The sequence below is a fragment of the Aotus nancymaae genome, unplaced genomic scaffold, assembly GCF_030222135.1.
Source record: "Aotus nancymaae isolate 86718 unplaced genomic scaffold, 86718_ANA_hifiasm-v0.15.2.pri h1tg000022l_1, whole genome shotgun sequence".
Classification (NCBI taxonomy): domain Eukaryota; kingdom Metazoa; phylum Chordata; class Mammalia; order Primates; family Aotidae; genus Aotus; species Aotus nancymaae.
In genome coordinates, this window is record NW_026988435.1 from 46464607 (window position 1) to 46480067 (window position 15461).

At 54.9% G+C, this 15461-nt stretch overlaps 1 protein-coding gene across 4 annotated transcripts in view; it reads left to right on the forward strand.

The window, feature by feature from the left end:
• Positions 1-14457, forward strand: part of AGPAT3 (1-acylglycerol-3-phosphate O-acyltransferase 3) — an 82253-nt gene extending 67796 nt beyond the window's left edge. For 3 of the 4 annotated variants that reach the window (XM_064380206.1, XM_064380207.1, XM_064380205.1), the window contains 4 exons: positions 1409-1511; positions 9549-9624; positions 12119-12317; positions 13378-14457. In XM_064380206.1, the coding sequence (XP_064236276.1) occupies positions 1409-1511; positions 9549-9624; positions 12119-12317; positions 13378-13466 (467 nt within the window). In that variant the 3' untranslated portion in view covers positions 13467-14457. The remainder of the gene's footprint in view (positions 1-1408; positions 1512-9548; positions 9625-12118; positions 12318-13377) is intronic. The other variant, XM_064380208.1, reaches the window with a different exon arrangement.
• Positions 14458-15461: the final 1004 nt, after the last annotated feature.

Here is a 15461-nt window from a genome sequence, read left to right on the forward strand (position 1 = left end):
GCGTACAGTACACACAGTGTCAGTACCCGCAGCATACAGTACACACACACAGCATACAGTACCCACAGCGTACAGTACTCACAGCATCAGTACACACACAGCATACAGTACCCACAGCGTATGGTACACACAGCATCAGTACCCGCAGCATACAGTACACACACACAGCATACAGTACCCATAGCGTACAGTACTCACAGCATCAGTACACACTCAGCATACAGTACACACAGCATCAGTACCCTTAGCATACAGTACACACACACAGCATACAGTACCCACAGCGTACAGTACTCACAGCATCAGTACACACACAGCATACAGTACCCACAGCATACAGTACACACAGCATCAGTACCCACAGCATACAGTACAGACACACAGCGTACAGTACCCACAGTGTACAGTACTCAGCATACAGTACCCACAGCGTACAGTACTCACAGCATCAGTACACACTCAGCATACAGTACACACAGCATCAGTACCCACAGCATACAGTACACACACACAGCATACAGTACCCACAGCGTACAGTACTCACAGCATCAGTACACACACAGCATACAGTACCCACAGCATACAGTACACACAGCATCAGTACCCACAGCATACAGTACAGACACACAGCGTACAGTACCCACAGTGTACAGTACTCAGCATACAGTACCCACAGCGTACAGTACTCACAGCATCAGTACACACTCAGCATACAGTACACACAGCATCAGTACCCGCAGCATACAGTACACACACACAGCATACAGTACCCACAGCGTACAGTACTCACAGCATCAGTACACACTCAGCGTACAGTACACACAGCATCAGTACCCGCAGCATACAGTACACACACACAGCATACAGTACCCACAGCGTACAGTACTCACAGCATCAGTACACACACAGCATCAGTACACACACAGCATACAGTACCCACAGTGTACAGTACACACAGTATCAGTACACACTCAGCGTACAGTACACACAGCATCAGTACCCACAGCATACAATACACACGCACAGCATACAGTACCCACAGCGTACAGTACTCACAGCATCAGTACACACACAGCATACAGTACCCACAGTGTACAGTACTCACAGCATCAGTACACACTCAGCGTACAGTACACACAGCATCAGTACCCACAGCATACAATACACACGCACAGCATCAGTACATATGGGGAACGCCAGCGACTCAGTGCCCTGTTCAGCAGAGGAGGGTGGGGAAAAGGGTGAAAGAAACTCGGAGAAGAGGTTCTGGTGTCACCTCCCAGGACGGGGCTGGGCCTGGCACGTTCTCCCCAGGGCGGGGCCAGGTCCCAGGTGGAACTTCTATCCCTGGGTAGTGACCGTGCAGCCTCCTGCGCTGGGTCACCCACCCTCCCGTCTCCCCGCACAGTCGCAGCTGTCTATGACGTAACCCTGAACTTCAGAGGAAACAAGAACCCGTCCCTGCTGGGGATCCTCTACGGGAAGAAGTACGAGGCGGACATGTGTGTGAGGTGAGGCCAGAGCCTGCGCTCCCGTGCCACCCCATACCTTCCTGAGCTGGTGCTGGGCAGAGGCCGGGAGGGTGGCTGGGTCCAGGCTCCGTGTCCCGTGGCCCCATGGGATGGAACTCACACGCAGGGCCCATCTGGAGCCCTGCCCCAGTGAACAGCACACAGGAAAGGCCCCATGGGACTTGTCCAGGCCTCGGGCAGGCAGGCTACGGAGAGGACATGGAGAGGACACGGGGACATGGGGTCTGCATGGGAGACTCACCATGGCCCACGGTGTTTGTTTCCTTCCTTTGGGGAAATTGTTGAGCTGGCACTGGGGCCACCTCCATCTCTCCTTCTGCCTCCTTGGGAAGCCCCTGAAGTTCCCTCTGTAAGACGGACTGGACTTCCCTGGCCTGGACTCAAGCCCCACCAGGCTCCCTAAGTCTCCTGGGGCCCACAGTCACATGACCTGGGGGGCATATGGCACTGACTTCTCCCGAAGGGTGAAACCCAGGCAGGTCTCTTGGTGGGCAGGACAGGGCCCCTGCGGAGCCTCTGGCCTGAAGCGGTACTGGGAGTGGCTTTCGGCTGGCCCTGGCGATGGCAGCCCTGGCATGCAGGGAACCGCAGTGTCTGAAGGAGACGGTGGTGAAGGGTTTCTTTGTTTGTTTGTTGTTTTGGAGACAGATCTTGCTCTGTCACCCAGGCTGGAGTGCAGTGGCTCAATCTTGGCTCACTGCGGCCTCCGCTCCTGTGTTGAAGCGATTCTCCTGCCTCGGCCCCCTGAGTAGCTGGGATTACAGGCACCTGCCACCATGCCTGGCTAATTTTGTATTTTTTTAGTAGAGACAGGGTTTCTCCATGTTGGCCAGGCTGGATTCGAACTCTTGACCTCAAGTGATCCACCCTCCTTGGCCTCCCAAAGTGCTGGGATGATAGGCGTGAGCCACCACGTTGGGCTGAAGAGCCTGTTTTAAACCCCGTCTTGAGAGTTGAGGCTTCAGTGCTCCAGGGCCCTGGTCCTGTCCCAGTGAAATAAAAAGGGAGTGGCATGTCCAGCCTCTGGGAGGCACCCTGGGCTTGCTCTGCAGGGCACCGCCAGCTTTCCTGGGGGCAGCCTGTCTCTTTCCGCATAGGGTCAGGGGTGTGGGTGCCGCCAATGGGCCGTTGCTGCCCTTGGACTCTCCAGGCTTCTCTGGCTCACGTAGAGGAGAAAACACACCCACAAATCCTGTTGACTTAAAACACAGGCTGCGGTTGTGACCCTGATCCCAGAGCAAGGCATCCTTTCAGGCAGGCTGTCGAGGTTTGGCTCTGAGGTGCCTGAAGCACGCGTGCGCCCCTGGGCGGCCCCCGTTGAGCTCGTCAGTCTCTGGTTTCATTCAGTGTGTGCAGAAGGGCAGGGTCCTCCGTGGCGTGTGTGAGGTTGCACAGAGCTGTCACTGCATGCGTTCCCATATTTGCAATCCGACCACCACCAACTGGGTGTGTCCTGGTCAGCCCAGCCTGCCCGCCGTGGCCACGGGCCCTCCACACTCTAGTCTCGAGAGCCTGAGCATGTCCAAGTTAAACAGAGCAAAACACAACAGCACCCAGCTCTTCGGGCCACACTGTAGGTAGTAGGTTTCCAGGAATAGTTTGTGAACATAAACGTGAGCTAGGTCACATTCCCTTCCGGTTCAAGGACTGGCCGCTGAGAGCTGAGCCCCTGTTCTCCTCCCCACGTGTCTAAAGGAGGGAGCTCTGAGCCACTGTGGGCCGTGGAGGCTGCAGTGACTGACCGGGGCCCAGGACGGTCGCGTGGCAGCCTGGGGCAGGACATGAGGTGGAGTGATAGCAGCCGGTGGCCCTGGGCCGGATCCTGGCCACAGCTGGTCTCAGTCACCCTCACGAGAGGAGCCCGGGAGGCGTGTCTTGCTCTCGTCCTTTGGTGCTTAGTGGTGGGCCGAGGCTGGACGGTCGGAGAAGCTGCCCAAGGTCCATGCTGGCCGTGGAGGAGCCGGGACGCCCACCAAGCTGCACAGCGCCTCTGCCTCGGGTGCCACGCAGCTCCCGCAGAGAGCAGACTCCCCCTCGCCCCTCCTCATCTGCCGTCCTTCCCGCCGCTGCCTTTATTTTGCCCAATCATGTTTTAATAAATAATGGCTCTGAACTTCTGAGGCTCCGGCTGTTCCAGTCCCTCGCCGCTTGGCTGTCTGGGGAACAGCCCTGTCTCGGCTGGGCATGGGGCTGGCCCTCCTCCTTCGCCCGGGGCCCGTGGGTGCGGGACGGCTGCAGGGCTCTCCTGGCCCCAGCGCTGGCCCCTGGCCACGGGCCTTTAAGGGGCTTGAGTCAACGCCAGGAGGCACATGCTCAGGGTGACACCCTGGAGTGAAGAAAAGATAGAATTTTTATTTATATTTACTTTTTATCTTGTCATTTTAAATTCTTATCTTTATATATTTCATACTGTACGTAACAGACATACAGTAAAATGTGTGTGTGTGTGTGTTCAGGTGGGGTGTGCTTGGTGTGTATTATGATGTATGTGGTATATGTGATGTATGTATGGTGTGTTATGTGTGCGTGTGGTGTATATATGTGCATGTTTGTGTATAAATTACGTGTGTGGTATGTGTGTTGTGTATGAGTGTGCTATGTGCAGTGCAGTGTGTAAATGTATACATGTGGTGTGTGTATAAATTATAAATGTGCATGTGTGTGTGAAAATATGTGGGTGTGGTGTGTGTGGTCTGGTGTGGATATGGTGTGTGTATATAAATTATATGGGTGTGGTGTGTGTGTAGTGTGGTGTGTGCACATCAATCATGTGTGGTGTGGCATGTGTGTATAAATTGATGTGTGTGGTATATAAATTATAAGTGTGCATGTGTATGTGTGTGGTGTGTGTATATGAATCGTGGGGGTGGTGTGTGGCATGGTGTGTATAAATTGTATGTGCTGTGTGTGTGTGGTGTGGTGTGTATGACCTGTGTGTGTCAGGGGCCACAGTCAGCCAGGGTGGGCCACTGGGCAGGCCCCTCCCCTCACTGTAGACAGAGACAGCCTCTGTGCCTGGGTCCTTCCTGAAATGGCGCCTGTGCCAAATCCTCCCCACGCCAGGGAACCTGGGGCCAGCATTAAGCTGTTTTTATTTACTGGGACGTGGTGGTGTCTTCACTGCCATCTGCTCACCAGCGTGCAGCGGAGCCTTGTGAACGCTGCATGTGTGCTGATGTGTGGTGTGTGCTGTTGTGTACTAGCCTTTGCTGACGTGTGGTGTGTGGCATATGCTCACATGTGTGTGCCATGTGCTGACACGTTGCATATGCTGGCGTGTACACTGGTGTGTGGTGTGTGCTGGCATGTGGTGTGTGCTGGTGTGTGGTGTGTGCTGGCGTGTGGTGTGTGCTGGCGTGTGGTGTGTGCTGGCATGTGTGTGCTGGCGTGTGGTGTGTGCTGGCATGTGGTGTGTGCTGGCATGTATGTGCTGGTGTGTGGTGTGTGCTGGTGTGTGGTGTGTGCTGGTGTGTGGTGTGTGCTGGCATATGTGTGCTGGTGTGTGGTGTATGCTTGTGTGTGGTGTGTGCTGGTGTGTGGTGTGTGCTGGTGTGTGGTGTGTGCTAGCATATGTGTGCTGGTGTGTGGTGTATGCTTGTGTGTGGTGTGTGCTGGTGTGTGGTGTGTGCTGGCATATGTGTGCTTGTGTGTGGTGTGTGCTTGTGTGTGGTGTGTGCTGGTGTGTGGTGTGTGCTGCTGTGTGCTTGTGTGTGCTGTGTGCTGTGTGCTGCTGTGTGCTGTGTCTGGTGTGTGCTGGTGTGTGTGGTGTGTGCTGCGTGCTTGTGTGGTGTGTGCTGGTGTGTGGTGTGTGCTGCTGTGTGCTTGTGTGTGCTGTGTCTGGTGTGTGCTGGTGTGTGTGGTGTGTGCTGCATGCTTGTGTGTGGTGTGTGCTGGTGTGTGCTGGGTGCTGCTGTGTGCTTGTGTGTGGTGTGTGCTGGTGTGTGTGGTGTGTGCTGGTGTGTGGTGTGTGCTTGTGTGTGGCATGTGCTGGCATGTGTGTGCTATGTGCTTATGTGTGGTGTGTGGTGTGTGCTGCTGTGTGGTGTGTGCTGCTGTGTGCTTTGTGGTGTATGCTGGTGTCTGGTGTGTGCTGGTGTGTGGTGTGTGCTTGTGTGTGGCATGTGCTGGTGTGTGGTGTGTGCTTGTGTGTGGCATGTGCTGGTGTGTGGTGTGTGCTGGTGTGTGGTGTGCTGGTGTGTGGTGTGTGCTTGTGTGTGGCATGTGCTGGCATGTGTGTGCTGCTATGTGCTTCTGTGTGGCTGGTGTGTGCTGGTGTGTGGTATGTGCTGCTGTGTGCTTGTGTGTGGTGTGTGCTGGTGTGTGGTGTGTGCTGGTGTGTGCTTGTGTGTGGTGTGTGCTGTGTGCTGCTGTGTGCTGTGTCTGGTGTGTGCTGGTGTCTGGTGTGTGCTGGTGTGTGGTGTATGCTTGTGTGTGGCATGTGCTGGCATGTGTGTGCTGCTATGTGCTTGTGTGTGGTTGGTGTGTGCTGGTGTGTGGTGTGTGCTGCTGTGTGCTTGTGTGTGCTGTGTGCTTGTGTGTGGTGTGTGCTGCTGTGTGCTTGTGTGTGCTGTGTGCTGTGTGCTGCTGTGTGCTGTGTCTGGTGTGTGTGGTGTGTGCTGCTGCGTGCTTGTGTGTGCTGTGTGCTGCTGTGTGCTGTGTGTGGTGTGTGCTGGTGTGTGTGGTGTGTGCTGGTGTGTGGTGTGTGCTTGTGTGTGGCATGTGCTGGCATGTGTGTGCTATGTGCTTGTGTGTGGTGTGTGGTGTGTGCTGCTGTGTGGTGTGTGCTGCTGTGTGCTTTGTGGTGTCTGGTGTGTGCTGGTGTGTGGCGTGTGCTTGTGTGTGGCATGTGCTGGCATGTGTGTGCTGCTATGTGCTTGTGTGTGGTTGGTGTGTGCTGGTGTGTGGTGTGTGCTGCTGTGTGCTTGTGTGTGGTGTGTGCTGGTGTGTGCTTGTGTGTGGTGTGTGCTGTGTGCTGCTGTGTGCTGTGTCTGGTGTGTGCTGGTGTGTGTGGTGTATGCTGCTGCGTGCTTGTGTGTGGTGTGTGCTGGTGTGTGGTGTCTGCTGGTGTGTGGTGTGTGCTTGTGTGTGGCATGTGCTGACATGTGTGTGCTATGTGCTTGTGTGTGGTGTGTGCTGCTGTGTGGTGTGTGCTGCTGTGTGCTTTGTGGTGTGTGCTGGTGTCTGGTGTGTGCTGGTGTGTGGCGTGTGCTTGTGTGTGGCATGTGCTGGCATGTGTGTGCTGCTATGTGCTTGTGTGTGGTTGGTGTGTGCTGGTGTGTGGTGTGTGCTGCTGCGTGCTTGTGTGTGGTGTGTGCTGGTGTGTTCTGTGTGCTGCTGTGTGCTGTGTGTGGTGTGTGCTGGTGTGTGTGGTGTGTGCTGCTGTGTGCTGTGTCTGGTGTGTGCTGGTGTGCGGTGTGTGCTGCTGTGTGCTTGTGTATGGTGTGTGCTGGTGTGTGGCATGTGCTTGTGTGTGGTGTGCTGGTGTCTGGTGTGTGCTGTGTGCTGCTGTGTGCTGTGTCTGGTGTGTGCTGGTGTGTGTGGTGTGTGCTGCTGTGTGCTTGTGTGGTGTGTGCTGGTGTGTGGTGTGTGCTGGTGTCTGGTGTGTGCTGGTGTGTGTGGTGTGTGCTGCTGTGTGCTTGTGTGTGGTGTGTGGTGTGTGCTGGTGTGTGGTGTGTGCTGGTGTCTGGTGTGTGCTGGTGTGTAGCGTGTGCTTGTGTTGTAACAGGTCTCAGCTTTCACTTCTGATGGGGTGAAGATCCATAGGTGGAAACCCCATACACCAAAGCTTCAGGGTCCTCAGTTTCTAGAGGGAAGCATGAGGCACGTGGCCCTAGATCGTGGAGAACTGGCGGGCGTGGAAACCTCGCCGTGGGCCCTGCAGCTCCAGAAGGGTCTTTCGTGGTCTGAGGTGCGCCGTCGCCCCCTTCTGGGTGCTGGGAGGCACTGCGGTTGCCCGTGGAAGGCAGGTTTTAATTTTGGTGTGTTTTTTTTTTTGGCTTAGAACACAGCGATTTGCTTCTTCCTCATAAAGGTCCACGATGAGCCCAGACAGTGCGCAGGGCAGGCCAGCTGTTCCACGTGGTGGCGTAGGGCCGCCTTCCCTAGCAAGGTGATTCCCCGATAGCTGTGGCAGGGAAGAGGCAGCATCCAGCACCAGCTGTCAAGGGCTCCCTCAACAGAAGCCGCTGTAGGAGGAAGGGACGCGTGTTTTTCTTTTCTTTTCTTTTTAAGAGAAGACCACATTTTATTTTTGTTCATGTTAATTTGCAATAAAATTTTATAGAAAATGAATTTAACTTTAATCAGGTTGACTATAAGGCAAGATTTTCTGAATTTTGTATAACTTTCTTGATTTTTTTGAAAGAAAGAATTCATGTTCTAAGAAAACTCGACTATTCAGACACATGAGCCAAATTTTACATCAGCCTTTGTTTTTTTTTTTTTTAAGAAAGAGGCAGGGTCTCACTATGTTGCCCAGGCTGGAGTGCAGTGGCTATTCACAGGTGCGATCCCACTACTGATCAGCACAGGAGTTTTGACCTGCTCCATTTCCTACCTGGGCCGGTTCACCCCTCCTCAGGCAACCTGGTGGTCCCCCGCTCCCGGGACGTCACCAAATTGATGCCGAACTTAGTGCGGACACCCGATCAGCATAGCGCACTACAGCCCAGAACTCCTGGGCTCAAGGGATTCTCCAGCCTCAGCCTCCCGAGTAGCCGGGACTACAGGCACGCGCCACCGCGCCCGGCTACGTCAGCATTTTTAAAATTTTATTGCTTAATTTATATAAACACTAAATAGCCTGTTTTGAATCATAGTCAACTTTTTCGGATGTGTGTTTTTCTTAACTGCCCAGAGGGAAGGCAGAACTGGGCACCGGTGAAAACAGGTCATGCCTACCTGATGTCTCACTGCATGGCTCAGTGACGGGCGCCGTGGGTGTGGCAGCCCCCGAACCCCGGCCCGTACACGCAGTACTGCTGCTTCCTTAGGATCCCCACTGGAATCCTAGCTGGCAGACGTGGTGTTCTTATTCCATTTTAAAAGACTTTAATGTATCATATGTGAGTGGCTCACACCATCTGCTTATTCAAATGACAACTGAGCGTCAGAATAAGAGCTGTGACATGTTACTTATTTAAAATTTCCAATTAGATTTGTCAGGTAACTACCCTGCTTACCTTACCAAGTAGACGTGTCAACTTGCCGGCCGCTAACCCACTTGGTAGATTAAGTATGCAAATAACTTAGTGTCCAAACTGAAATCAGCTATTTCTTGAGATAAAATTGTCTATATTTTTAATACTTTTCATATTTGAAGCAAGTGGATTTCATTTGTGAAATAATCTTCTTTGCCTAATGAAAGACACCCTCAGTCATGGCTGTCTCCAAAGAATGAACATGTTAGGCTGGGCGCAGTGGCTCAAGCCTGTAATCCCAGCACTTTGGGAGGCCGGGGTGGGTAGATCACGAGGTCAAGAGATTGAGACCATCCTGGCCAACATGGTGAAACCCTGTGTCTACTTAAAATACAAAAATTAGCTGGGGGTGATGGTGCATGCCTGTAGTCTCAGCTACTGTGGAGGCTGAGGCAGGAGAATCGTTTGAACCTGGGAGGCGGAGGTTGCAGTAAGCTGAGATTGCGCCACCGCACTCCAGCCTAGAGACCGAAAAAAAAAATGAACATGTTAAAGAAAGATCAGAACTCTCAGAAGCTCACTAATGACCGCCCTTCTCATGGGGCCGGAGTCACGTGTGGGCATGCTGGGTTCATGCTGCAGCCATCCCTGCACAGAAGGGCACCTCGTGGCCCCTCGCCGCCATGCCAGGCTTACTGTGTTCTCAGTCGAATGCCTTAGGAGAAGTCCATTTTCTGTTTGTGTTTAGAAATTGAGAGTGAGGCGTCGTACAAAGGGCAGGCCCACAGGTCACCTGAGCACACTGTGTTTCCCTTCACCCTTCTGAGTGTGAGGTCATGTGATGATTCACCCGCCTTGACTCTTCTTCATAACACAGGAGATTTCCTCTGGAAGAGATCCCGCTGGATGAAAAGGAGGCGGCTCAGTGGCTTCATAAACTGTACCAGGAGAAGGTAATCATGCTCTGCTCCCCCTCAGGGTCCTGGTCTCCCGCAGAGGCTGTGGAAGGGGCGCTGGCAAGCCGGCAGGTGACACGTGGGTCCTCCGTGGGAGACAGGAGTGCCACGCAGGTCCCAAACGCTCCTGATCCTTTTTTCGCTTCTTCTTCTTCTTTCTGTTTTTGTTTGTTTGTTTTTTCTGAGACAGGGTCTTGCTTTGTCGCCTAGGTTGGAGTGCAGTGGTGCAGTCCTGGCTCACTGCTGCCTCGACCTCCTGGGCTCAAGAGATCCTCCTGCCTCAGCCTCCTAGGTAGCTGGGACTACAGGCGTGAGGCGCCACCATATTCAGCTAAAGATTCAAAACAAAAAAATTTCTTTTTGTAGAAATGAGGTCGCCAGGCTGGTATTGAACTCCTGGGCTCAAGCAATCTTCCCACCTTGGCCTCCCAAAGTGCTGGGATTACAGGCATGAGCCACTATACCCAGGCCGTTTTTTGTTTTTTGTTTTTTGTTTTCTGGAGACGGAGTCTCACTCTATCACCCAGGCTGGAGTGCAGTGGCACGACCTCAACTCACTACAACCTCCACCTCCCAGGTTCAAGAGAGTCTCCTGCCTCAGCCTCCACAGTAGCTGGGATTACAGGCGCGCGCCACCACACCCGGCTTATTTTTGTATTTTTAGTAGAGACGGGGTTTCACTACGCTGGCCAGGATGGTCTCGATCTCTTGACCTCATGATCCGCCCACCTCAGCCTCCCAAAGTGCTGGGATTACAGGCGTGAGCCACTGCTCCCCGGCCCTTTTTCTTAATGTTTGAGAAATTGACAAGCTACAGGCAAGTATGAAGGGTAACGTGATGCCTGTATAACTATGGCTGGTAACATTTGGTCACATGTGTTTCATTTCCTTATGTAAAAGAAATGACAGGTATGTAACAGACATAGATAGTCACTAGACTGCTTATGTAATAGAAACAAGGTGGGTGATGTTAGGAGATGCCGTTGAAAAGCACCTCCCTGTCCATTCCCCGCGGCTGGCTCCTCCCACAGCTGCTCTCCCTTTAGTCTGTGCACACAGAGGCACGGGGCATTAGATTCCTACTGTCGGCATTGCGGGAGGGAAGATAACCAGGAAGTCCTCCCAGGATGTAAAAAATATCACTGTAAATGCATTGACGGGCTCTCAAGAAAATAAGGAAAATCTGGGACTCAGAAGGGAGGTGGCGCTGGAACCAGCGCGATGGGCCTGGGAGCCAGCATGGCCCTGCTCGGCTGCTGGCATCTGCCTGCCCCTCTCCCCTGAAGTTTTGAGCTTTAATGCCTATGTGGAAACAGAAGATAAGGATTTCCCCTCATTCCAGGCAGCAAGTTAGAACCGAAAACCCCACGTGACGCTGGGACCCTCTAAGAATCTGACCCTCAGAAAGGTTAAACTGAAAAATAAAACTACCTCCCAGCATGGAAAAATGACTTGAGACTTGGCTTTCTCCTCTTGGGCTCAAAAAAGTCTGCCCGGTAATTCATAATGACAGGCCTGCCCTGCCACAGGCTCGAGGTTTGAATCTATGTTATACAAACAACATAGTTCCAGAAGCACGCAGCCAAAACGTGTGTACCTGGAGACGCTCCAGAGGCAGGGAGCGGGGTGCCCAGGGGTGGCCGGGCCACGATGATGCCGGCCTCCACAAGGACATAGTGCGTGGCTGGCGGGCAGCACCCAACCTCCAGTTTCCAGCAGGAAGCCTAGAACCATGAAGAGATAAACGAGTAAAAATGAAATCTCTAGAAGCCAATGAGCTCAGTGTTGACAATCTGCAACCAGCTTTCAAAGAGAGGGTTGATGGTGGCCTCACTACTTCCCAAGCATCCTAGAGTCCCGCAGGCTGCCCGCCCATGGGTGCTGGCTGCAGGGCATTCCGCTCTATCAGGCGCGGTGATTTCCTGCCAGCCCGCACCCTTCACCTTCCCACCAGGGTAGAACCTTCTGCAGGTGGCCGTAGCCAGGCTCCTCCTCCAAGCTCCTCGTTAGCCTCCTTCACCAGGCCAGGAAACCCAGGTGTGCCAGGTTAAGGACGTTTCCGTGGCTGTGCAGCTGAGAGCGCACGATGCAGGGATTTGCGTCCGGGCCTCGGGACTCACACAGGCCACGCCTGCCACTCCTGCCGCCTCTGGCTCGTGGGAGGTGTAAGATGTGACGGCAGCCTGGGCTGTGCTGGGCGGGCAGATGTTGGTATTCACAACGTTGCTTTCTTGACTGATTATTTTCCTGGGAGACGTCCTCGGTCAAAGGGTCGCTATGCTTGCGAGCTGTTGATGCATGGTGTCAGACATTCTCCGAAAAGGTAGAGCCGGCTTTGCCTCCCGCCTGCGGCTTCCGTGACTGGTCCTGTTAGCTGATGCTGCACTTTTTTTAAGTTGAGTCGTTTCTCATTCCAGCAGTTTTCTCCTGTATTGAAATAATAGCTTGCAAAGAAGCCTCGCACTTCCTTTTCGTCTGTTGCCTCTTCCAGGACGCGCTCCAGGAGATGTATAATCAGAAGGGTGTGTTTCCAGGGGAGCAGTTTAAGCCTGCCCGGAGGCCCTGGACCCTCCTCAACTTCCTCTCCTGGGCCACCATTCTCCTGTCCCCCCTCTTCAGCTTTGTCTTGGGCGTCTTTGCCAGCGGATCACCCCTCCTGATCCTGACGTTCTTGGGGTTTGTGGGAGCAGGTAATGGACACGGTCGCTAACGCCTCACACTCTGAGGGGCCTCCAGTGCCGGCCACAGGGCCCGGGACCCGGCGGCTCTGCACAGAGGCCCTGGGAGGCAGGGGAGCCAGCATCCCCCTACAGCCTGTGGGCCTCAGAGCCTGGACTCTTGCGCTGAGCTGAGGGTCGTCTCCTCCGAGAGCCGAATGGCCGTCCCCATGCCATCCCGACTGCAACCTGCTGGCTGGCTCCTGGGAGGATGCTGATGAGGGGGGCCCCAGTTCTCCTGTCTGCTTTTGGGCTCTTAGGGGGTCAGGCTGGGATGGCCATTTGGAAGGTTTAACCAGAACATCAACATTCAGCTCCCCACATTGACCCCATTGCCTTCCCCACTGTGTGCCCACCCCAAGCACAATGCTGGCCCCACCGCCACTCCTCAGGTAGCCTGCGGCTGAGCAAACACTGGCCTGTCCTTGTGGTGAACTCGGGCGCCTGCCCACTCCCCGTAATCAAGGCGTCTCTGTACATGGAGACACAGTCTGTGCTTCGCCCCGTGAGCCCCCTCCCCAGGCCCAGCAGTCAGGTCGGCTCCTCCCTTGCTCCTGTGGCCCCTGCCAGGGGCCTTGCGGGGAGGGGCCTGAGAGGCAGTGACTGCCACCAGCCTCTCACCTTGGACCACATGGTGACCCGAGGCCACCCACGGAGGACGGGATGTGACCTGGTTACATCTGAGTGTCGTGCTCGTCCACCTCGGTCACGTTAGGTTTGCGAGGCCTAGCTGTTAGAACGCCCTGAAGCCCTTCTGCTCCCACCAGCCAAAGACCCAGAGGGGCAGGCAGGGCGAGGTCCACGTGTCCACCTGCCTCTGACCCGTCAGAAGATGTGGCCCGCGCCCCTGCCTGAGGAGTCGTGGCCTGTAGGGCTGTCTCCCGCAGACCACACCTACTCACTGCGACAGAGGCTCCTGGGTGCGGGGCAGAGGGAGAGGGTCTGGGGCACAGGAAGGAGGCCCCGTAACACGTTTTGCAGCAAAAAGGCAAAGTCATCCGTCTCACCTCTTCTCTCTCTCCTGTCTTGAAAGCTTCCTTTGGAGTTCGCAGACTGATAGGAGTGACTGAGATAGAGAAAGGCTCCAGCTACGGAAACCAGGAAGTTAAGAAAAAGGAATAATTAATGGCTGCGATCGAACACACGTGACCTGACGGCGGTATCCAATTAACTCAATTAAAAACAGCAGCACGCAGAGTGGAGGAAAAAGACAATTAGAAACTATTTTTCTTATTAACTGGTGACTAATATTAACAAAACTTGAGCCAATAGTGAAGAATCCAGAAGGCCTGCCAGATGGAGTTCCGCCTCCCGCAGCTCGGGGTCCCGGCCTCTCCGAGCGTGCCGTGGGCGGTGGGTCCCGGGCGGGGGGCCTTCCGCGGACGCCGTCTCTCCAGAACTCCGCTTCCAAGAGGGAGCGTTTGGCTGCTTTCTCTCCTTAAACTTAGATCAAATGTTTTGTTTTTTAATCAGTTATTTTGGGAACTTAACCTGGCCCTTCACCTCTTCTGCACCACCCCAGAAGCTGTCTCATAATGAATTTCTGCTGTCCTTTTGGGAGTGGACGGCTGGGTCCCGTCCCCCGGGGGCCCGTGTGGCTGCCCCGCTTGGCTCAGCACCTTGGCTCCCAGTGGGTGCCCCGTGGGAGAGCGCCCGCAGTGATAAGCACATCGGCATGAACATCAGGTGGATTCCTCGAAGCCGGAGCCCTCACCGCGCCCTGTCGGGGGCTGGCTGAGGCGAACGCCCCACTTTCCCTTCTAGAGTGCTGTCTGCCCTCGCTCCTGTTTGACCCTGTGTGTAAATACCTACATCTGTTTTTAAAGTGGATGGACCCCCGAGAACTCAGTGAAATGCAGAGTTCTCCCGAACCAGAAGCTCCTCCGTCCCTCTAACGGCTGTCAAACCCTGGTCCCTCCACACCGGGTGCTGGGGAGGGAGGACCCTCGGGGCTACCGTGCGGCCCCCACCCCACAGATCAGGAGCCAAGGAGGGAGGGCAGAGCAGCCTGTGGGACTCTGGATGCTTCGGAAGCCGTGAGGGCACCGTCAGCCCTCTGTGTTTTAAAGGTAGTTGGAGACGGTTAACACTGAGCTCATTTGCTTCTAGAGATTCTGTTTTTACTGATTGATCTCTTGGTGGTTTTCAACTTCCTGCTGGAACCTAGAGGTGAGGCATCCCCCATCCCCAGCCTCGCAGTGTCCTTGGGAAGGGCCTGCCCCCACCCAGGCAGGTGTCACTGGCCCGGCCACCCTTGAGCGCCCAGCTTCTGGCCTCCGGGATGTCTCTGAGCATCCAGGCAGAGCAGAGGGCAGCGCTCGGCCGGTCATGTGGCTCCCTCCGCCTCTCAGCAAGCCCCTGGCCCACGCCAAGTGAGGGACGCTTCTCCCTCCAGTGTGTCCAGCGCCCGGTGTGGCCGGGCGGAGCCCCTGGGGCAGTGCAGTGGAAGGAAAGCTCACCTCGATTGTGGAACCATCAGCCCACCTGCATTTGGCTTTCAGCTTGCTTGTTCTGAGTCCAACTCCCCTGATCTTTTTAGCAAGGGGAAAAATCAAACACGGGTGTTATCACTGATACGTTGTAACCAGCGTTCTGAATAGAGGTAGGTTGAGTTTTCCAGGGAAAAAAAACAGAAAAGAGGCATGAAGAAAAGCAAACCAAGAACATAACTGGGCGTCAGCCCGAAGTGTCCTGGGGAGCCTCGAGGCGACGGCAGCGTTCTGCGTGACAGGCACTGCCGGGCCCCGGGTCTCTGGGGCCGCGCTCTCGGGGCGTGTGCGCAGAACACCTGTGCATACCTGCTCCTCGCGCGGCTCCTCACGCGGGCGAAGGGGCAGACGCCGTCGCTTCAGAAACGTGCTTCCCTCCCTCTGAAATCTCATCCCCCCGCCCACCCACTCGGGCAGCCGTGCCGTGAGTGGGACGTGCATGCCCCGGGTGAGCCCCCAGAGACCCCTGCACCTTCCTCACCGCGCGCTGCCCGCCTGTCTCCGTGTGCGTCTAGACCCACGTCACTCACTCACTCACACCTACGAAATCTTAAAGGAAAAAAGCTGAAGGGTCCGACCGTGCACAAGCGTGACCTGGAAAATGCAAATGTAGATCTCTTATGATTTA